This window comes from Gavialis gangeticus, unplaced genomic scaffold, assembly GCF_001723915.1.
Source record: "Gavialis gangeticus isolate Ggan-Ray unplaced genomic scaffold, GavGan_comp1, whole genome shotgun sequence".
In the NCBI taxonomy this organism is placed as follows: Eukaryota; Metazoa; Chordata; order Crocodylia; family Gavialidae; genus Gavialis; species Gavialis gangeticus.
Window position 1 is genome coordinate 19,356,299 of NW_017729031.1, and position 22,455 is coordinate 19,378,753.

General features: G+C 42.1%; 1 protein-coding gene across 1 annotated transcript in view; it reads right to left on the reverse strand.

The window, feature by feature from the left end:
* Positions 1-22,455, reverse strand: part of THSD7B (thrombospondin type 1 domain containing 7B) — a 754,813-nt gene that overhangs the window by 9,515 nt on the left and 722,843 nt on the right. Inside the window, exons 20-24 of the mRNA XM_019522475.1 lie at positions 16,482-16,627; positions 3,825-3,984; positions 3,094-3,267; positions 2,896-2,991; positions 547-629 (exon numbers count right to left, since the gene is read on the reverse strand). Coding sequence (XP_019378020.1) covers positions 547-629; positions 2,896-2,991; positions 3,094-3,267; positions 3,825-3,984; positions 16,482-16,627 — 659 coding nt within the window. The remainder of the gene's footprint in view (positions 1-546; positions 630-2,895; positions 2,992-3,093; positions 3,268-3,824; positions 3,985-16,481; positions 16,628-22,455) is intronic.

A 22,455-nucleotide genomic window follows, 5' to 3' on the forward strand; every position in this document is an offset into this window, starting at 1 on the left:
ATGGCATGCACTGTTCCACAGTTGCACATCACACTGTCTTTCATTTTCATTTGTGTTATGGGTAATTGCCACATCCCTTGTGAAGTTTTGATGGTTTGCCATAATCCACATCTTACATGGCATGGTGAAATCAGGTGGATTATCTGTGAGGTATATGATCAAGTCTTGATGCTTGACTCCTTTTACCACCACCTCCACTGCTCACCTAAGGCAGTCACAAACACTCTGTATATAGCTGATCTGTATCTGTATGTCAACTGGCAATGGCAGCTAAAGAAAACTTAACCATGTCAGAGACTGACAAGAGCTCTAAAGTGAAAGTAAATTGAAAAAAATGTAACACTGGCTGCTAAACTGAGCTTTGTACATGTCAATGACAAGCCTAATTCTCCCTTTTCATAAAGGTAATTCCTGATAGAGCCTCTAGGTGGGGTCATGTGCACACCAAACTATTAGAGGGGCTAAGATGATTTGAAGATGTTAAAGATAATTTAATAGACTTCACGGTGTTAATTCCTACAAATGCATTCTGTAGCATCCAATTACCTGAGTGCAATAGGAGAACGGTTTTCTGCATGCTGGACTGCAGTGCCAGGTTTCAGCAGGTTTGGTCTGAACTGAACAACCTCCTGCAAAAGAAATCCTCTTCACCAAGTACTTTCAAGGATATGTTACAACATTTTTGACAAAGATTAATGCTCAGCTCACTGAAGTTGAGAAGTTTTTCATTGCTTATTTTATCTACTTATACACTTTTTGATGGAACTCATTAGCATAATATCTGTAGGCATCATATTAATTAATTTATCTTAACAAGACAGGAATTATTATCGTAACTATCTTGCCAGTGGGGAACAGAGCCATGCGGAGATTAAGTGACTTCCCCAGGGCTACATAGGAAGTTGGTGTCACACCCAGGATGAAAAATACAGATGACCTGATGCCCACACTAATAGTTTATCCCTCCATGGGTAAAGCATTCCCTTTTTGGACCCTATGAACTTTCATGTGCATATTTAAAAGGTGAATCATCTCCTCTAATTATGTAGCTGTCTTTACATCTATGTTTTAAATGACATTAAAATATATATCTTTATAAATAGGAGTGAGTGGAAAAGTATAGGTTGTATTTCCTAATTCATCATTTATATAATGGAAAGACCTGTGAAAGGGCTGTGAAAACCCTGCATTGGCCAAGGCACTCAGCCTGGAACTGCTGACCAAGCGGTATGCCTTTTAATAACAGAGGGAGAAGTTGTAAATGGTGTGAGCAGTAAAAGTGGAGGGGTGAGTTAATGAAGCTTGCTGGTATAAAGAATAGAAGGAAAACTGCAGAATCTGATACCCCTCCCACGCAGATGATCTCTCCTTCTCCCTCTGTATTATGTAAAAGTTGCACTGATGATGAAAACACAGGCTCAGCCTTCTCAGGCCTTTGCAATCAGATTGTATGCATGTTTGAACCACCAGAGATGACTCAGCCAGAAAATCTCATTTCTGTAATGTATGTGCTGATGATGTGAGAAGAAAGTTGGTGAACTTAATTGTTTAAATTTAAACACATGGTATTATAAAAAAAAAGACCTAATTTGACAATCCAAATTGTGCTTCGAGCAAATATCAGATAATTAGTGTACTGTACTGTACTGTACTTTCATCCTTCATGGGCGAAGATGGCCGCATCCAGCGGGGGAAGGGGAGGGAAGAAGAGAGAAAAGAAGTGAGAAAGAAAAAGGGAAGGAGAACCAATGCTCCGTTCTGGATTTGGGACATAGAGGATGGATGGTTGTGAGCGATTTGCTCCCATGACTCTAGGTCAATGCTGAAACTTTTTAGGGATACCTTCAGGGTGTCTTTGTACCATTTCTTTGGTGTGCCGCAAAAGTGTATTCCATTTGACAGTTTGCCATAGAAGACTTTCTTTGGCAAATGAGTGTCAGGTATTCTTGAGACGTGGCCAGCCCATCCTAGCTGTGCCAGTTTCAGTGGAGTGTGAATACTGGGGAGAGTTGATCTTCTGAGCACCTCGGTGTCTGGAATCTTGTCCTGCCGCTTGATCTTCAGCATCTTTTGCAGGCAGCACAAGTGGAAGCGGTTTAGTTTCTTGGCATGACACTGGTAAATGATCCTGGTTTCCCAGGCATCAAGGAGGGTCAGAAGGACGACAGCTTGGTAAACCTTCCCTTTTGTCGACATTCTGATGCCTCTGCAGTCCCAGACTGACTTACAGAGTCTGCTGAAGGCCACGTTAGCTTTTGCTAATCGCGCATTGACTTTAACTGGGAATGCGCTGACCCCTTTCCCGTCACAAATGGCATCAAGCAGGGCTGTGCGCTCGCACCTACCCTCTTCAGCACGGTATTCTCTGCTATGCTGTCGGACACCTTCCAAGATGATGACCCTGGTACGGAGATCAGGTACCGTTTTGATGGAGACATCTTCAACCTGCACAGACTCTGAGTGAGCTCCAAAGTCCAGACAGCCGCGCTTCGTGACTTCCTCTTTGCTGATGACTGTGCGTTATGCGCAGGCTCACAGGCTGACATGCAACGATCCATGGACCTACTTTCATCAGCCTGTGACAACTTTGGACTCACTATTAACATGGAGAAGACTGAAGTGATGTTTCAACCTGCACCTGGCACAACACCCCAGGAACCACACATCTCAGTTAAAGGCCACCAACTGTCGATGGTCAACAAGTTTGCCTATCTAGGCAGCACGCTGTCCCATGCAGTCCTCCACGTTAATTAGTGTACAGATATCAGATAACAGGGATGTTTTTCTCCCAAAATTTCACATACTTGCATAATCTCTTTCAAATTTCCTTCTCAGGCTAAACATCATCATTTAGAGACAAGCTTTCACTTTGTGTGCTGGGCTGTGCAAACATACCTGTCACATTCATCCCATCTGAACGCTGACACCACACGGTGCGTTCATTATCTCTCCAAAGACTGGTTTTCCATGAATAGTTATAACATTTCCCTCCTACAAATTAAACAAATCAATAGCAAGTAATCCACACATTACTATAAAAGGCATATACTTTCCCATCAAATAGAGTAAAACAAAGGGCTGTCACTTCAATACCTGAACAAGGTCGTGTCTCTATCACTTGTTCAGGACAGCTCTCCTGGTTTTGTAAAGACTGTATGATAAATGCTCTTGATCGAGACTGGCGACCAATAGTCTCAAAGCTCCTGCCATCAATGCATGTTAGTTCACACGAGCTCCATTCTGACCATTCTGTCAAATGGCAATCACCTATCAATCCAAGGAATAAAATCCTGTTACCAAAGGGAGACAGTCTCAAAGAAGAGTTTAAAAGTGTCCGACCACCAAGGGAGTCAGAAAATAACAGTGGTATAACCCAATAATACAGTTCCTTTTGTGTCATCTTGAAACAGCATCTTATCTTCAAAACATAAATATAAAGGTAAACCCCTTTGAAATGATTTAGAACTAATCAGCTGAGTGTGAAGCTGCTCCATAGAAGTATATTTTGTTACTGTCAGCTTCACTTTCTTCATATGTTGCTGTATCACCTTAGATTAGATCAAAAGCTGTTTGTGTAACGTGTCTCTGTATTAGAACAACGGGCACCTGATCCTGACCACCAGCTTCTGAATGTTACCCTAAAGAAAATAATAAGCAATAGTCTGACTTATCTATAGAATTACATGGTATTACAACATCATCCCAGCAATGTGACTGTTCAATGTATAAGGTATGGTTTATAAGGTATCTGGTATGGCTTCTTCTAACCCAAGAAGAAGCCATACCAGATACGCTTTCCAGTGCACAGCCTCCGAAGAACTCACCTGGGCAAGGCACTGAACATGATAGTTGTAGTGCATTGTCTTTAGAAGGCAACTCTCCACATAATGCACCTTCTACTTGTTTGGATGTACCAGAGGGAGAAGCATCGTGTACGACACATGTGAGATTGCGAACTTGGAACCCATCACCACATTTTCCACTCTATGAGAGGGAAAAGAAATACATGCTGCTGATATAAAAGCAATCAGATAAAGATAAAAACAAGTTTATATAGCAGCTTTCACTTGGAAATATCTCAAGGCCCTTTTCAGATTGTGTGTTACTTTGCACTAGCTGCTAGCTGGTACAACCCACTATGTTGCCAGTTGAGGTGGGGGTGGATATAAAGAGACCTCGTACTTCTATGCAGCTGCAGTGATTGGTGGGGAGCAGGGTCATACAGAGCTGATGGGTCTATTCAGGAGAGTGTACTACATGCCTGCAGTGAGGAAAACAATGCATTTGCTTCCTTTGCACTCCTGCAATATCCAGAAGGCATTCTGCAGAGTTGAAGATCTCAAGCAGAATTCTTTTAGCAGCTTCCCCTGAGGTGGTGCAGCTCCACATGGTGCTACCCTCAGACTGTTCTTCAGTGACGTGATCCAGCATTATGTATAGGAAAATCACTGCACTCAGCACTAGCATGTAAGCACATCTGGGCTAGAATAGATTACGGTTCTTAAACAGCTGTGTAACAATCCAGACAGGCTGGAACAGTGAGTAAGGAAGAATGCAATACTCCAATGAACCTTCAGGAGGAATTCAGGCACATGGAATGTAATGACTGGAACAAGCATTTGTCTTGAATAAGCGGTATGTCTCAAATTCGTATTTTCAGACACTCAGGCCCTTTCCCAATTAGCTGAGTTTGGGACCTCCCAAGGCTTTGTATCAGGAACGGGGGCCAATATAGAAGAAACAGCTTTTTTGGGGAATATTTATGATTAAAAGAAATTAATTTAATGGTCACAAAAGGTGTCTAACTCACAGCACTGAAAATCCTCAATTTGATATGTAAAGAGTGCCGGCTAGAAAACAATATGTAGAGGTTTGCTTTTAGGAACTGGCTGGTAGGTAAAGTAGATATTGCATTAAAACAATGGTTTAGGAGAATGGCAAGGGTTATCTGATTTCTAAAAGCCTGTTTGTCACAGTTTCACAGCTTTCAGAGAAGACAGGGTGTCTGAGGCCAACGGATATACATATCCTGGGAAACTGAAAACATCCAAACTTTATTTTCAAAATAGCCATAGGCCTGGCTCCAGGGTTATAGTGCCCAATTGTAAAAACCCTTGGGATTTCTGGTTTCAAATGAAATGACCAAATGAAGGCATGTGCATGTGATAGATTCATGAAATAGGACTTTGGCTGACAAAACAGAACATGGCCGGTATGATGACCACACGAAGACCAAGCAACGATGTCCAAAGATGAAGAGTCATCGGAGGAGAAAGCCTACAACCAGAGTAGTTTTCAAAACAACACACTGGCAGTTGGCATCAGCCACCGACTTTCAAGGCTGCTGACATTGGACATCGAAGCAAAGAACCTCAAGGTGGCATTTACATACCAGCTGGGCGCACTGCTCACCTTGTGTATATTCTGGGCACTGGAGAATTTGGGTAATGTATGTTGTAATCATCTTGCTTGCTTCGTCTGCATTGCTCTTATTTCCTATCATTGTGTATCAATAAAATTTGCCTAGTATCAACTGGATGAGTTGTGGTCAGTCTGAAAAGTGGTGCTTGCCTGGAACAAGGTATTGGGGCTGGGTTGCAAATACAGTACCATCAATAGGGATGTGGAATGCACGTTTCCAGACACACCCCTTCCAACAATAACTCCGCCTCTGACCTTAGTGGTTAAAAGTGGTAGTTTCATCTCTACAACATTAAAGTTCTTCAACTTTTCAATAAGACTGTCATGAATTTGGGGTTTGTGGGGTGTCTTGCATGATTTCTTAAGTTTATTTTACTAATATGACAAGTGTACTCTGTACATACAAATAATGTCAAGCATCTTTCTGCTTCTATGCATTGTAGTACTTGATATAAATGTAATATTGATATATATTTAAGTTATAGCCAAGGCTGCTTTAGTGAGCCAGCTATTTATTTAAGTGGTCCTCAGATATTCACACTATGAAGAACTGTAATGGTTTAGGATCAGCATTTGACTTAAGCTGTTTAGTATCTCCCTAGAATTTACATTTTAAAAGAAGTTTGACACATAGGTAGTCAATCTACTGGGGAAAGAGACAGTTTCTTGGATAAATGATTCTCCATATCTGAAAGGATATACATATTCTCCTGGTCATAATGGGTGCCTGTAGATGTGCTGGACACCTGCTCCAACATCCTCTAATGACAGTGTGTCAGAGCAGACTAGATTAAGCAAGGCAGCCACCAGCAGCCACCGTGTCTCATGTACTCAGTGTCCCCATACTTCAAAATGGCGGTGTGGGCTCTTTAACTAAAGCTTGTCAAACGAGCTTTAGTTAAAGTGTGCCCACCGCTATTTTGAAATGTGGGATGCTGAATATATGAGATACTGCAGGCACTTTAATTAGAGCAGCTCATGAGAGCTGCTCTAATTAAAGCACCTGCCCCCACCCCCAGAGCTTGTGTAAAGATGCCTTATAAGACCAGGAAAATCTTGTGGTCTGGTAACCATGCATCTTTGGGGGGCAGAAAGTTACTGGCATTGTGTGAACCCCCCTAGAACTGAAGTGGTGATGTATGTGAATAGTCAGAGTGGTAACTGTATTTAAGCTTGTTTGGAGAGCATGGCTTGTCTTCAGTCTTCCCAGGTACGGGTGGGGATATTGCCCCTCAGCCAAAGCAGACTGAGAAAAGTAAAACTTTCAGGAAGCCTCAAGAGAACAGCCAGGGGCAGGGCCTGCTTTTTAGGCTGTTGTAGCTGGCTAGGGACTGCATCCTTACATTTAAGGTGCAGGATAAGCACAGGTTATTGTTCTGATATTTTCTTTTGTGTGCTTACTCTTATACCTCTGTCTGTATCTCAGCATATGGTTACTGATTTCTTATGCCAGTTCTTGTTTTGTTTTTGGTTTTTTATAATAAATCCTTTTTGTTTTCTTTTTACAAACCACTTACTGTCAGTGATGTTTGTGATTCCAGAGTATCTGACCATACAAGCTAGCCCATTACATGGGAAATGGGATCCATCTTTTCTGAGTGCATGACTGGACAAGGGTGTGAGCCTTCTAGGTGGCAAAATTCCCTTTGCTAAGGGCTAGCAAAGCCTAATAGAGATAGAAAGAGCTGAGGCACCACAAGCCAAGGAGTTGGCCTCTGGCACATCTCAGCAGTGAGGGATTTGGGGCAGAAGGGCACCCAAAATATTTAAAAGTACCCCAGAAATGTCTCAAAGGTAGGCCCACGCTGTGTCTGGGCAGAGCATGCATCACAGAGACTTCAAAGGCTACTGTCTAATGCAGTAAGCATTTATTCTCTTACCTATGTGGACATTGATTGCTTAGGAAGAGGACAGAGCCTACCAAAACATTTTCCTGTTGAGCTGCCCTGAAAAAATAGGAACTTCTGGTTAATATTGAAATAGATCCTATCTGAACCAGTGCTGAAAGGGTCTATATTCTGTTACTAGTCACCTAAGCCATCTCATGTCCTTCAGTGCATCTCTAGAATACTTATTAAAAAGGACTAACACTATCAGGAAATCAATAAAAATCAATACTCTTTTATTAAACAGGTGACAAAATGACTATCACAACTTGAAGGATGCTTTAAGGGTTGGGGCAACATGACTGTGGGGGATGGGTATTTTGGTCCTCCTTTGAATGACATTGAGTTGTAATGATATTGTGTTTATTTTTATGTGTATCCTAAGCCTTTTGGAAATGAGAATTTTATAAAATTCAATAACTGAAACTCATGATTGTTCCAGGCAAAACCAAACCCTCAGATGAACCATGACCTCTCCATTCGATAATAGGCAAATTTTATTGAAACACAGTAGGGTTGTGCAAGGCTTTGGACACTACTTCGGATCTGGAGAAGCTTTAGACGCTTGGGTGTCTGAAGCAGCTTGTCTGGATCAAAGCGCTGTCTTTGTTAGGCTTTCCAAAGCACTTTGGAAAAGCTTTGGAGAGCCAGCCATAGGGTATAATGGGGAATCGATGAAATATCTATAACTTTGTTGGTTTTTGTCTGATACGGATGACATTTTCAAAGGTGGTAGCCTCTGGTAAGGCCACAAAGGCTGCCATGTGATAGGTGCAGGGGTTTGGAGGGAACTGCACCCCAAATTCTTGAAAGCAAAACTCATGTCACATCTATGTGTTACAACACAGGGGGTGAAAACTGCAGGGGTGGTGGCCAAGAAGATCGGTGCAGGTTTTGGGGGGAACTGCACCTCCAGCTGCTGACAGGAAAAACTCGTGACATAGATGACCCTGTGTGTGTTAAGGTGCAGCAGGCTGAAAACTGCAGGGGTAGCGGCCCCTGCTGAGGCCACGAAGCCTGCCAAGTTTCAAGCGGATAAGTGCAGGGGTTTGGGGGGAACTGCACCTCAAGCTGTGGACAAGTAAAACTCGTGACATGGGTGACACTGTGTGTTAAGGCGCAGCAGGATGAAAGCTGCAGGGATGGTAGCCCCTGCTGAGGCCACAAAGCCTGCCAGCTGTCGAGGAGATAGGTGCAGGGGGGTTCTGGGGCCCTGCACCTCTGGCTGCTGACAGGCAAAACTCGTGATATGAGTGCTTGTGTAACTGTCTCTGTCTTGGGGCACTTGATTGTCTGTATTGATTATTATTGATGACTCTTCATCCATGGGCATCGCTGATTGGTCTTTCTCATAGTTTCATAGTAGGTTGGGGTCAGAAGGGACCTGAACAGATCATCTAGTCTAACCCCTGCCACTGGCCGGAGCACATGCTGGGATCACATGACCCCAGACAGGTATTCATCCAACCTCTTCTTTAATCTACCCAAGGTAGGAGCGAGGACCACCTCCCTAGGAAGTTGGTTCCAGATCCTAGCCACCCTAACAGTGAAATAGTGCCTCCTAATCTCTAAGCTGAGCCTATTCTCCAGCAGCTTCTGACCATTGTTTCTCATCACCCCAGGTGCTGCTGGGGGGGGATAGGGCCCTTCCTATTTGCTGCTGATCTCCCCTGAGTTTGTAGACAGCCACCAAATCCCCCCTCAGCCTCCACATGCTGAGGCTGAACAGGTTCAGGTCCCTCAGCCTCTCCTCATAGGTCCTGCCCTGATCCCCTTCAATCAAGCGGGTGGCCCTCCTCTGAACCCTCTCAAGGCAGGCCACATCCTTCTTAAAGTGCGGTGCCCAGAACTGGACGCACAGTATGATTGTGGCTGCCATACTGTCTACATTCTGTCCTGTCAGCATATTGCTTTTTTTCACAAACCCATCACATGCACACATCATAATTTGGGCTTTCCCGGTCTTCTCATTTGGTCTGTTCCCCAAACCAGAAGTCTCAAGGGCTCTGCATTTGGGTACTGTACACTGGAGCCACCTTATCTCATGTTAGGGAACACTGGTACATGCCTACAATTTCCCAGCCTGCGTCTCTATCCTTGTCTGCCTTGAAGGCTGTGAAATTGTATGAAAACCAGGCTTTTAGAAATCAATTAACCCTTGCCATTGCCCTGGACCATTATTTTAATGCATAGCTATTTTACCTATAAGCCAATTCCCAAGAGCAAGCCTTTAAATACCATTTTCTAGCTATCAATGATGAGAGATAAAATACTTCTTTTATATGGGTTTGTAAAATGATACTCAGTGGATGCATCTAACTGTGTACTTAACTGTGCAGTAGACTAACTTGCTGTGTTGTAAAGCATTACAGTCTGTACATGCAATGCTATTAGACCACAGCAAACTAATTTTCACTGCCATGAGATAGTACTGTTGACGACAATACTATCTTATGGCAGAAAAAATAACTGCACCTAAACACACATGTAAATGCCAACCCAGCATCGGCCCAGACCCCTTCCTGCCACCTAGCCATGCTAATTGCACATGTACATGTGCCCAAGATCACTTGCCAGTAGATTCTTTGAAAATAATGAACCCTATCTGCAGAAATAAATGATGCCCTACCAACTATATTTTATTCAGCAATGGGGTTGGTAGCAGGAATCCCAAGATTGGAGCTCCCATATCCATGCAGTATCACTCTCATTTTCTCTACAACGCCTCACTGACACATATAGAAATGGAAATAGCAGTATAAGTAGTTGGTTTTAAAATAGATAATCAAAAGTATCTTAGAAGAGTATTAGTGCAGATTTAGTGTATGCAGCTAGACATTAAGTTTTCAACACTGTGTTTCAGTCTAGTCAGTATGTAACTTACTGTTCTCAATTATTATTTCACTGCAGAAACCTCTATTGCAAACCTGGATTAATGGTGTGCAAATAACTCATCCAACTGTCCATTGGGTTAGAATTCATAGAAATTGTTGGTAGAAATGGAATGTGATATGGAGAGAATTCTCTTGGGAACAAATACTATCAAACTACAATGTATTTCCAACTCAAATGAATAGCTCAAGGAAATGACCAAATATCACTAAAATAGAAAAAAGATGATATTAAAAAGATATTTATTTTAGCTGACAAAAATATCATCTTCTGATATAGGGCTCACTTCTCGAAGTCAACATTTATCAAGAGAATTATCACACTGTGATATCAGTGATACATTCGTATTTTCTATAGTTAGAACTGAAAATGACCACAGTGTTTTGGACTATACAATGTGGGAAATATTAACATCTAACTGTGAAATCTCTTTAGTAGTGCTCATTCAAGGCTAGCCATATGTTTTACAAGTGAACCTGATGTGAGGTAAATATCATAATACTTTTTGCGTATGGAAATATCATAGGCAATTTTCAGAGGAAAGGTGACATCTACTTTTTGCTATAAAAAACTAGGGCATGAACAATATAGAGCACAACACTAATCCTTATTTTCTTCCTAAATTTCTCAGGGCCCATCCTTGAAGACTTAAACAACTGGTACTGAGATTCATAGCACTTTGTTTCAGTAAGGATACCAGGATTCTTCTCAACATAATCAGGAGAAGGTTCCCTAGATGAGACATAAGAAACTCCCTACAATGAGGTATGCATTTGTAAATGCTCTCCCTTTTAAGGTAAAGAGCTATTAATTAATGAGTTGATTGGCTAATGTTTTCATATGTTGGCAATCCTATGTGAGGAAGGTTAGAATGATCTGATGCTAAGGCAGACGGCAGGATAGATTTCCACCTTTAGAGACTACCTAAATCACAGGAGCATAGCATATGCTTTTGGAAGCAGTGGGCTTACTTCATCAGATGCTGCATCTGCTGCATCACAGCATCTGATGAAGCCCACTGCTTACAAAACCTTATACTGTGCATCTCTGATTTAGGTAGTCTATAAAAGTACAAATCTACCTTGTCTTCTGCTTGACTTCAAACTAACATGACTAGCTACCAGTGTTGCCAATTGTTTGTAAATTATAGACTCTCTGTAAAAAAAAAAAAAAAAAAAATTAAAAAATGCTTATCCATAAAAAATGGAGCCACCTCTATAAAAAACCTAAGAAACCAGAATTGACTGAAGCTCCATCTTTGAACAAGAATGAATGTTGAAACAGAGAGAGAGTAGCAGCTGGTGTCTGAGCAGGAATATACTACTTTGCAAAGGGAATCAGGACTTGTGGCAGAGGTGATATCTGTTACTAGACTGACTAAATTTTTGCAAACATTTTTATTTTTTTTTGCAAAAATCTAGTTGGTCTATGTGACAGGGTGCCTTCCTCAGGCTAGAACTTGTGACAACCTGCCCACCTGCCTAGCGCAGTCTGCCCTGACCTTCCTCACGACTTAAATGTTAGCATAGTATGGCTGTCCATTCACTACCCCAATGCCAGGGGGTGCTATCCATGGCTCTGTACCTCCCCTACACTATGGCCCATGCTTTGCGGATGGCATCCAGACTATTATGGCTTCCCGGCTTCAGGGTGGGGCAAACTCAGTCCACCATTGGACCTCTTACATGCTCACATTCACTCCGTCCCCCTCTCACAGGGGCCTCTTGCACTCCAAACCCTTCTCACCAGGGCCTCTTCAATACCGCCCATCACCGGACCACTTTTTACTGCCTTGCTCCACTGAGCAACCCCCTTTGCGCCATCAGGCTTTGGTACTCACACTCTGTTAGTACACATGTAGCTCTTCAGATGCACATGTGTGCAACGTGTGTGTGTGTTCTGATGATAATCTGTTTGTTTTGATGATAATCTGCAAATCTTTTATTGGCAACCAAGCTTTCTTTTACTATGGTTGGTTTGTTAAACCCCTGAATTTCAACCAAGCTCTTTTCCAGGGCCTGGCAGAAAAAAAAGGTTAGTTAGTAAAAAATTTGCAGACTGTCAGTAAAAAATTGTCTTGGGTTGGCAACTGTACTAACTACATCACTCTGACTGTAAGGGCCATGCTGTAAATGAATTTAGACACTTACATCTGCTCATTTAAATGGAAGTTAGATATTTAGATGCTTAGTTCTCTCTTTGTCCTTCACTATCAAAGTGATAGTAACAGTTGATACCGTTATGTGTTTTCCCCAGGGAAGCATTCAACAGCATCGTTATGATTGAAAATTCATCGCCATTTATGTAACTTACTCCTATAGGAGTAGTCTAGTCACTATTCACTGCTTCAAAGGTTTTACATCCCTTTAAAGGTTGCCAATTATTCAAGGGGTAAATGTGCAATGTCCTTGTGATATGGGTGATTCCATGAGTAGGAATGCAGCACTTCGATTCATGAAATGCAAAAATAAACAGTGCAATATATGTATTAGGCAGACTATCCTCCAGAACATGCAAATGGATCTAATTATTCACATTGCATCAACTGATCTGTATTAAAAGTGTTACTCTAAAATTGAGCCAGTATTGTGGACTTTATTTAAGAATTTTGATCATATAATTATGAGAGGTCATTTTCACAATGGATTTTTCAGTCTCACATTAGTCAAAGTAGATGCATGGCATTATTCAAGAGAACAAAATTAAGAAATAGGATGTTCTGATATTCTTGCAAGGAGAATTTATGTTTCTTTCCTTCAAAACTCAGAAATAATTCACTTTATATTAATATAGTACATTTCATCCCCAAATGCTTCACTAAAATATGCTGTATGTAAAGAAAGCACTCCTCCTTTCCTTCCAGTGCAATGAAGCCACCTATGACAGTCATTTAACAAAGCACAGAAACACAATACAAAGAGCAAAGAGAGAAGAATGGTGTACCCAACTGACAGTGCAGGGGGAACTATGAAGTATACAGGTTGTAATTACATGATGTGAACTGAAAACTGGCTAGGCACCAGATTTACACACTTCTACTCTGCAAAATGTGTCATTGAGTTAATAACCCTAACTATATGCCAAGGTGTTGATTCAGTATTAACTCAGTTATAGCACTAACAACCTCATCAACCACACTATTTCCTTCAGTTGAGGGCTTCCTATCAGAGTACTCATGAGAACTGACCCTTCTTAGTCTGACAAGATTAAAGCTGAGAGTGCAATTACTTTATAAATATTATATGTATTTATGGGGCTAATTTTCCTTCACTGGTGCACTGAATTTGTATTTGACAGAATAGAGATAAGGGGAAGGAAGTTATAAACCCTTTTATAACTTCCTAAGTCCTGATCTGGCCAAGCGTTGAAAGACCCCTGTTCTACTTTGCAACAAGCCAAGGATTATTCTAGGTTGAAGTGGGCAACTATTTGGGCTGGAGAGCCACTTAAGGAGTTTTGGTGAGCTGTTGTGGACTGGGGGGAGGGGGTGCTGACCTGGTCTGGTGCAGCAGGGGGGAGAAGGAGTGCTCACCTGGTGCACAGGGGGAAGGGACAACTGATCCTATCTGTCCCAGATCACATCCACCTTGCTCCCACCCTTGGGGATGCCAGATGGAGCGGGAGGGTGGGGTCTCTATGGAGACTGGCTGGGACCCCTGCGAGAAAGGTTTGCTCAGCTGGGTGAATGGGATGGGACTGCAGGTGGCAGAGTGGAGAGTGGTGTCCAGGACTGGGGTGGGTGGGCAGGGATGGGGCACTGACAGCATGGGGCTAGGGCCCAGGGCAGAGCAGCAATCTGCTCCCCACATCTCCTGTGACAGGCGCTGGTTCCACGGGCAGGGACATGCAGGGAGCAGACTGGGGCTATGCCCTGGACCCTAACTCCATGCACTCTCTGCCTTGTGATCCTGGCCCCTGCCTGCCCATCCCACTCTCAGAAGTTGTTCCCCATCCACCTGTGGTCCCATCCCATCTTCCCAACTGAGCATGCCCTGCCCACAGGGGTCCCAGGCTACTCTCCATGAAGACCCTGCCTGCTCCATCCAGCGCCCACAGTGGTGGGTGCAGGGCAAATGGATTGGGCTGCCTTGGCAGTGGGTCTAGGTCTGGCAGCAGTAGTGACATAGGCAGTGGCAGCTGGAAGGAGCCACTACTGTGAGGGCTGCTGGGAAGCTGAGTCTGGCTGCCACGCTGCCCTGGCCTGGCTCTATGCCTAGGGGCAGTGGGACTGGCTGCATGTTCCATGGCCCAGATGGCCTCCCATGCCTGGGCTGGTTAGGGCCAAGGGACCCACCGTGGGCTGGAAAGAATCCTTTGGTATGCCAGATCTGCCCCATGGGCCATATTTTGCCCTCCCCTGTTCTAGGTTATCCCAGATGCACCAGTCTCCATATACATGGCTTCTTGCTTCCCTTATGGAAGAAACAGATGGTATATCAGGTGTTATATGTAACAAAGGCTGTCCCCACAGCTGGCAGTGATGCCCCTTGGTAGCTACTCTGCCTTTGTTTTCATTGATTCCTTAGGGCATGTCCCCTTCTATGTTCCTGCCATGTCTTGCTGTAAATATGTACTTAGAAAAGGGAGGCTGCCCCAGCAATTCCTGAGCGACATTTCACCCACTCATGAGCTACGGTCTAATTGCTCAGTACCGTAAGGGCTCATTTTGTGGCCTTCTCACCTCCCCTTCTAGCCACACCCAAGCATCACAGATGTTACCAATCAATCAATTCATGCCCTACTCCCAGGCTCTGCCCTGTTCCTGGAGCCAATCACTGGAATTGGCTCTCTAGCCATGTCTCCACCCCTCTCTGGGTGCTGGGCTCCCTCTAGCTATTTCTCTGCCCCTCTCTGGGTGCCAGGCTCTCTCTAGCCTCATTTCCACCCCTCTCTAGGCACTGGTCTCTCCCTAGTCCCATCTCTATTTCTTCTTCTGCCCTGTTCCTGGGCTCTGGCCTCACTCTCAGGCCTGCTGGGACGTCCAACCTCCCTCACTAGTCCCAATTCCCAACCACTGGCATTCTCCAGGCAAGTCCACAATATTCTACTTGCCTGCCCTGATCCCAGGCTCAAGTGTACCCCTCGTGCGAGTCAGGAACTTCTTTGCAGCCCTTCTGCTTAGGAACTCTTCCTTTCATGGCCTCCTGGGCCAGACTGCCTGCTCCAGCTCAGGCTCTGAGCTTATATACTCTCTAAGCCTGGCCCCCTTCCAGTCAGATGCCTTCCCTTGAATGCCACCTGAGCCCTGCCTTCCTTCTCTTAGTCACAGGAGCACTAAGCAGCTCCCTGTTATAGTATATAACAAGCTACTTGTGAAAAGTGCAGACCAGAAGACAAAGCAAAATCATGGCCACACCACTTGTACATGAAGTGCCCCCAATTTTCTGTGCCTCAAAATGTGGAGTGGGAGCCACGAGCTCTGAAGCCATGTGCTTGGATAAGGGGAAGGGACTTTACTTCTCCATCTGAACCACAATTCTGGCAAAAAGAGCTCAGTTTGTCTGACTTTAGGCAGCTGCAGTAGATTTCAACCCATATAAATAATTTCAGAGTAGAAAACTGACATCAATTTAAGTTGAGTTAATGTCTAAATAATCTGCTTTAACACCTAAAAACGTTATCTAACAGATAACTGAGTGGGGTGGAGACAGCATTAGAAAAATCAATGCAAGCATGTTGCAACTTGAAGATAGTGAGAAAATGCAGGCTCCTTGTGCTGACCAAGCAAAGATGTGTATGTGTGATGCATTACAATTTAATCAGGCTTTTACATTTTCAGACTATTAAAAGGTAACTCACACTAAGAAGAATGTAGAGATCAGCACTTTGTACAATACCTTGCAAATGTAGTAAGGAAGACCTCTGAGGTGCCCAGAGACCACCTGTACAGTGTTATAATTACTTCAAAAATAAAACACTTTGGATGTCTACAGATCAATGTTTAGTAGTATTTATTTAAGTAATGAATAATGGTTTACTATAGCTTTCCTTGAGTAAAAGCCTATAAAACTCACATCAATATCACTATAAGTGTATACTACGTTGACCTGTGTTGTTAAGATTAGTTTCTAATGGTTGGATAATTGCATGAGTAGGTCTACTCATGGTGAACTCACTTGCTTTAATGTGGATTTTATCATGGTCTTAATGGCAGGAAAAATCCTTCAGATCTATGAAGAGCTATATAAATTCTCTCACACGCTTGTGTCATTTGTTGTTAATAACATGTATTTTCACCACCTTCAGTGAGAAGCTTTTAATCAGTATTTTAACGAGACATACCTCTACTTTGCATGGAGACCACTCCCCAAGAATCCAACTGTAGCATGGTTTTACAGGGCAATTTCTGTACTGGGTAAGCTGCGTAGGGCATGGCCGTCCTTCTCCTTGTGCCTGCATAATTATGGATCGAGTGCGTGTCATTTGGCCTAAAGAAACAGAGAAGGTACTCATTCATAATACACTGCATTAGAAACAAAGACTCTGCCATAAGAGATGAGGATATAAACAGTGCAGTAATGCTCAAGTGGTAAGTGATAGTGGTAAGTAACCAGACAGCAACCCCTGGCAGTGAAAAAGTTATTTACTTTGAAATAACATATTAAAATGAGAAACAAGGCACCCTGACCAATCCACGTCTCTCACACCACACATGACTCTCTTCATGCAACTCTAGTGGGTTGCATGTGCTTGACTCCTAATCCACTCCCTACCGTGAGGGTGGGAAGCCTTTTTCCAGCCAGGGAGAGACAGGGCGCCAAAGTCACTACACAATGATACGACATCTATAGCTGAGAACACAGTACATCAACAACGCAGTCAATGCAACATGTCACTGTCAGTGCAACACGGGGATGAACATGTTATAAGAGATCAGCCTGCAATTACTTCGTGGCTGTCAATCAGATGACAAAGCAACCTGTCGGTTTGAATTGCCCTTTTTTTCACCTCTGTCCTCCTCTTGTCTAAGTGTTTGCTCCTTCTTTCTCTGTCTTGTTTTCCCCCACTCTCTTTTCCCCAAATCTTTCTCCTCCATAACCCCATCCTCATTCCATCTCTCTTCTCACCTAGCACCTCTCATCGTTCTGTCTCCTCTGTTCTCCTCATTCCCGGGCCTCCTTCTCAGTCCTAGTCATTTCCTCTTTCTACATTCTCCACTCCCTAGTGGAGAGTTGTTCTCTCTTTCCTACTGCTGAAGAGCAGAAATATAAGATCTGACCCTGTGTAAGGCTCACTAGCTCATCCTCATGTTTCTTAATAAAAAGTTGTATTTTTGATAATGTAAGGACGGCTACAGACAACATTTTCTTCCTCCTGTGTGGTACGTTTTTAGCTATTGATCCTGATCCATACAGAAAACTTTTATGGACAAAATCTGATCATCTACTCTCTGTGAATTACTAACAGCTTATGAAATGAAGTTGAAAGTATTCTGATTTTACTTTAATGAAAGCCACACATGAATTCCATCTCTTTTTATGAGGGTTTAATGGAATTGCTGATAAACTAACCCGCAGTGCTGCTATGAAGTGCTTCTATATTAAATTAATCAATAAAGATAAGATATAGTATGCAATGAATTATTATTTATATAAGCTTATCATCATTATTAGCTCATTTTTCCACCAATAAAAAGCCTTTTAAAATAATTTCCCTGCAAAATACTTGGAAAACATGCTTTATTAAATAGACTTGAGACACACTTAGTACGTCTTCAATGCTGTGCTTTGGCCAACAATACTTTTCCATATCATTTTTGTAATTTTCCAAACACATTCCTTGTACATGTAAAACATTTAATTGTTAAAACATTGAACAAAATCCAGACTCATTAGTAAATATGATAAGAAAATTGACTGCTATGGCCTTACAATTTTTAATATTCAATATTCACTATATGTTCACTATTCTTTATAAATGATTTTTTTTAATGACCCAATGATATGCATATTGCCTGAAAATTGCAAGCACACTAATGACTATTATGGTCTAGAATCATTTTGATAATTCCCTTTAAAATCCTACTTGTTTTCAGTAACCCTCCCTCCAGCCCACTGAAAGGAAAAAGAAATTAGGTTTCCACGTGTGAACTGAATACAATTCATCAACATTTCAGAAATCTGATTTCTTCTTCCTTTACTCTCTATACCAAGTAAAAGATTCAGAGAAAAAAATGTTCTTGCCCAAAATGTTCCTATTAGAGTCCTTGTTACAATTAAAAATGGGAGAAAGGCCTCATGTAGAGGGATGCATAAGATTACCAAATGGAGAGTTTTGCCTTAGATTTGAATGGGACTGAATTTGAGAGGCAGGAAAAATGACTCCTGTTAGCTGATGGATTATACATACCTGCCAGAGATATATACAAGAGACATAAAATTACTAATTCATGGCAAGAGAAGGGGACAGCCTGTTATGGTAAAGGACTGCCATTAGGATTGCAGTCATACAGATATCATCTAGAGTAGGGACAGACCAGTCCAAATGCAGGAAGCAAACACACTTGAAATGTGTGGCAGCTGGGATATACAGCTTCTTAGCTGTACTTATTTATAATAAAGAGTAGTTGCTTTTCTGCTCTTTAGGTTATAGCCATGCTTGAAAGTAAAAAAAGAAGTCATCCCTTTGCTACAAACTAATACAATAAATATCTACAAATTGTGTTTTCCAAAATGCTTTTTTGGCTAGAAAAATAAAAAGCAAGTTCATCTGAAAAAGCTAAACACAGAAAACCTTGCAAAATCTTTACAGTTACAATGCCATTCTCCCAGACTGAACCTTGTATTCCACTTAAAACTTATTTTAAGATCATTTTTTAAATCAAGTTGCTGAAGAAGTTCTAAACCACCATGGGATCAGATACTATTCAGCGATGAAAAACGCTGTATCAGTGAAAGGGAAAAAAGCCTCAAATGCTTGTGTTATTAGGTCCCATGGCCTCGAAGGAAGAGAACATCTTTATTTTGTCTTCTACTCACTGCTTGTGTTGCCTTTCACCTGTACTAAGCATCATTCCTTCTAATCCCAGGGACACTTCAGCACTGCAGGTATCTGCCCCTCCTTCCCTCCTTTCTTACAGAGCATTTGCATCTAAGGAAGCAAAATTTGGGAGTCTGGAAGCCAACTCCACAGACTCTTGGATGACAGAAAAGCAAGCGTTCTGTGGATGGGGACAATGCAAATGCAGATTGTTTGGGGCTCCTGGCTAGAGCCACTGGCCACAGCTCTTTGCATGATGATTACTATCGGTATACGTCATCTGTTCTTTCTAACGTAAAATGCTTTAAGAAACAGACTTGTCACAGATTTTCTTGGAATTCTGCCTAAATTGTCTTTGAAATACACAACATAATTATTCTACGCTAACTTGGCACTAGCAAGGCCTCAAGCTGGAATACTATGATCACTTTTGGGTAGTGCACTTTAAGAAAGATGCAAGCAACCTGGAGCTAGCCCAGAGGACAGCAACGGGAATGATAAGCAATTTGGAAATGATGACATTTGAAGAAAGGTTGCAGGTATTGTTAATCGTCTCTAAAAAAGAGAAAACTGAAAAGTGGTTTAATAATAGTGTTTCTAATATGGAAGAAATCGTTAAAAACAGGATATTGAACATTTACCCTCTTTGTCCACTAGGGGTCTGACCAAAACTGGGGTAATCTGCAGAAGAGAAGATTTAGGATTAGCATTAAGAGAAACCTCGTAAGGATAGTTAAACGCTGGAACAGGCTCCATTGCAATGCTAGGAAATCCCCTGGTGGAGGTTCTGGAGAACAGGTTACAGAAAACATGTTAGACAAACTGACTAGATGAACTCCTAAGGTCCCTTCATTACTGTGAGCTTTATAATAAATTCAAGTGGCTAAAAACTAGAGATTGTTGAAGAGATTTTATTTGATTAAAAAGGCATAAAACTCTTAAAAGCACTTATGCATCTATGGAAATAAATGAAATAGCGTACTTTTTTCTATGTTGTGATTGGGATACTTTTGGAAACATTTAAATAAGAAGCTGTACACAGGAACTGAATTGTTATTTTTTAAGCAAAGATTTCCTATAGTTGAGCTATTACGTGACTGGAAATATTTTCTGGATGCTTGTTGACCCAAGCCATTGGGCTCACTGGTGAGAGGGGTATACAGTGATCCACCTGTTTGACTAATCCTTGCTATTTCCTTTCTCTCTATCCACAGTTTTTAAAAGACTATACTGAAAAGTGCATTGCAATCTGGGATTATGGACTGAAGTGGATCCCCGACGGCTTTCATTCTTTTCTTCTCCCTTTATATTCTAGCTGGCTGCTCAATAGGAACTCAAGTTGTGGAAACACTCAGAAAAGTATTTACTTTGTAATTATCTCATTGACTGAGACTATAATCTCTGCATGTATGAAATGAACTTTCTCTCCATACAACAGTGGCAGTGTAAAAGCTCTGTTGGTTCTTCCATTTCTCAGTGAACAAAATGAATTTCTCTTTCATCTGCTATGCACTATTAAATGACCTGAAAATGCATAAAGTATGCTGGAAACTGAAAGTGTCTCTTCATATCACCAAATCTGTCAGAAGTTCAGGAAAAGAAGATTGCTGGGTTTGTTATTGCTGGATACTTAAAATTATCTTTTGGAACAATGACTATATTGTCATCGCAGAAGTGCACTTTTATAATAAGAGTTTCCTGCTTTGCCTTGAAAGAAATATTACATGGTCAAAAATGATGTGTAAAATAATGACAAAAGTTAATTCTAGATGACACTGCCAAATGTAGCAGTGTATGTGGCATGTCTAGATGTCAATGTTACATACACAGCAGCACCACATCAAATTTCTTATGTGTTGTTAGCTAGCATAAAATCTGAAGAAAAGAACAGTGTGCTGCCTATTAAATAAATGCCGAAAATGTTGATACCTCTTTAATGAGAACTTGTTTTGTATTCTCCATTTGGCAAATACAGAAGAGAAGAATGACAAGAAGTTAAAATTAGGTCACTTTATATGCGCCTGAACTATGATTGTGAGGGCCAGCCTAGATAACAGGAGAAAAGATGAAGAACAAACCCAAGCAAAAACTGCATGGTCAATCTCTCAGTCAGGCACTGCAGTTTAAATGTGCTTTGATTAAATAAACCACAAGTTTCACACCTCAGAGAAGACTGGTTTTAGGGGGATTTTGGTTTTTGATTTGTTTTCATTCAGTCTGCAAGGCGCAACATACTGGGATTTGTGTCATTTTCTAACCAAGTGAGAAAGAACTACAACCATTAAAAAGGTTGAAAACTCTTGAGGCAAAACCACAAATAGCTTATCAACCAGATAAGGAAGGTGAATATTGTTATGACAATTGTCCTTCATGCCCATATAATACCAGGCTTTTCAGATATGAACATACATGTGTAAACTTACACTTCTCTTCCATGGCCTATGATCAAGTTTTGGGCCCCTTGATAAACAAGAAATGTCCTGGTGATGGCAGTAGGAGAAGAGCAAACGCCAGGTGCTGAAATTAAGTCCTCTGGCAGACATTAATTTAGTCGTGTAACTGGGATATGATGCATTTTATCCTTGGTCCCCAAAATTGTGCATCCTGCTATGCCAGATGTACATGGCAGGATGCATGATGTTGGGATCTGGGAAAAAAATCATCATATACTAGTCATGCAAATGCAGGTCGGGATCCTGGTATGAGGGACTGGTCCCTGGTGCTGGGCTTCCTGGGCACCCTTTGGACTTGCGGATGAGGGGAACCCATGGGCTTCCAGCCTGCTAGCAAGCTGAAAACTGCGTGGTGTAGGCCTGCATTGAGCTGCACTGTGGAAGGCTTTAGATGTTGGTGCAGGGTAAGCATCATCTGACAGACTTCCCACACAACTTTAGATGCTTGCATGTGAGCTCCCCATGCAACAGCCATGGTCTGGCTTTAAGTGCTGGCATCCTGGGGACTCATCATTTGCTGGACTGGCCGCATACCAGCACCTAAACCTAAAGCACCTAGGATTGGGTGGGAGGGCAGATCCCAGTTCCAGACCTAGGACCCAGTGTTTGGTAGGACAGAAACCGTAGGCTGTCTCTGGAGATTCGGCAGGGGCAGCTAGCTCCAGCTATGCTGTCCCTTACCAGATCCCAGACTTTCCTGGGTTCAACAAACATTTAACCATTGGGACATGGCATGTGAGTTTACCAGCGCTGCCCCAGGCCAGAAATATCTGCCACATTTTAATTTCTGACATATACCAGCCACAAGGAACTTCTACATTATA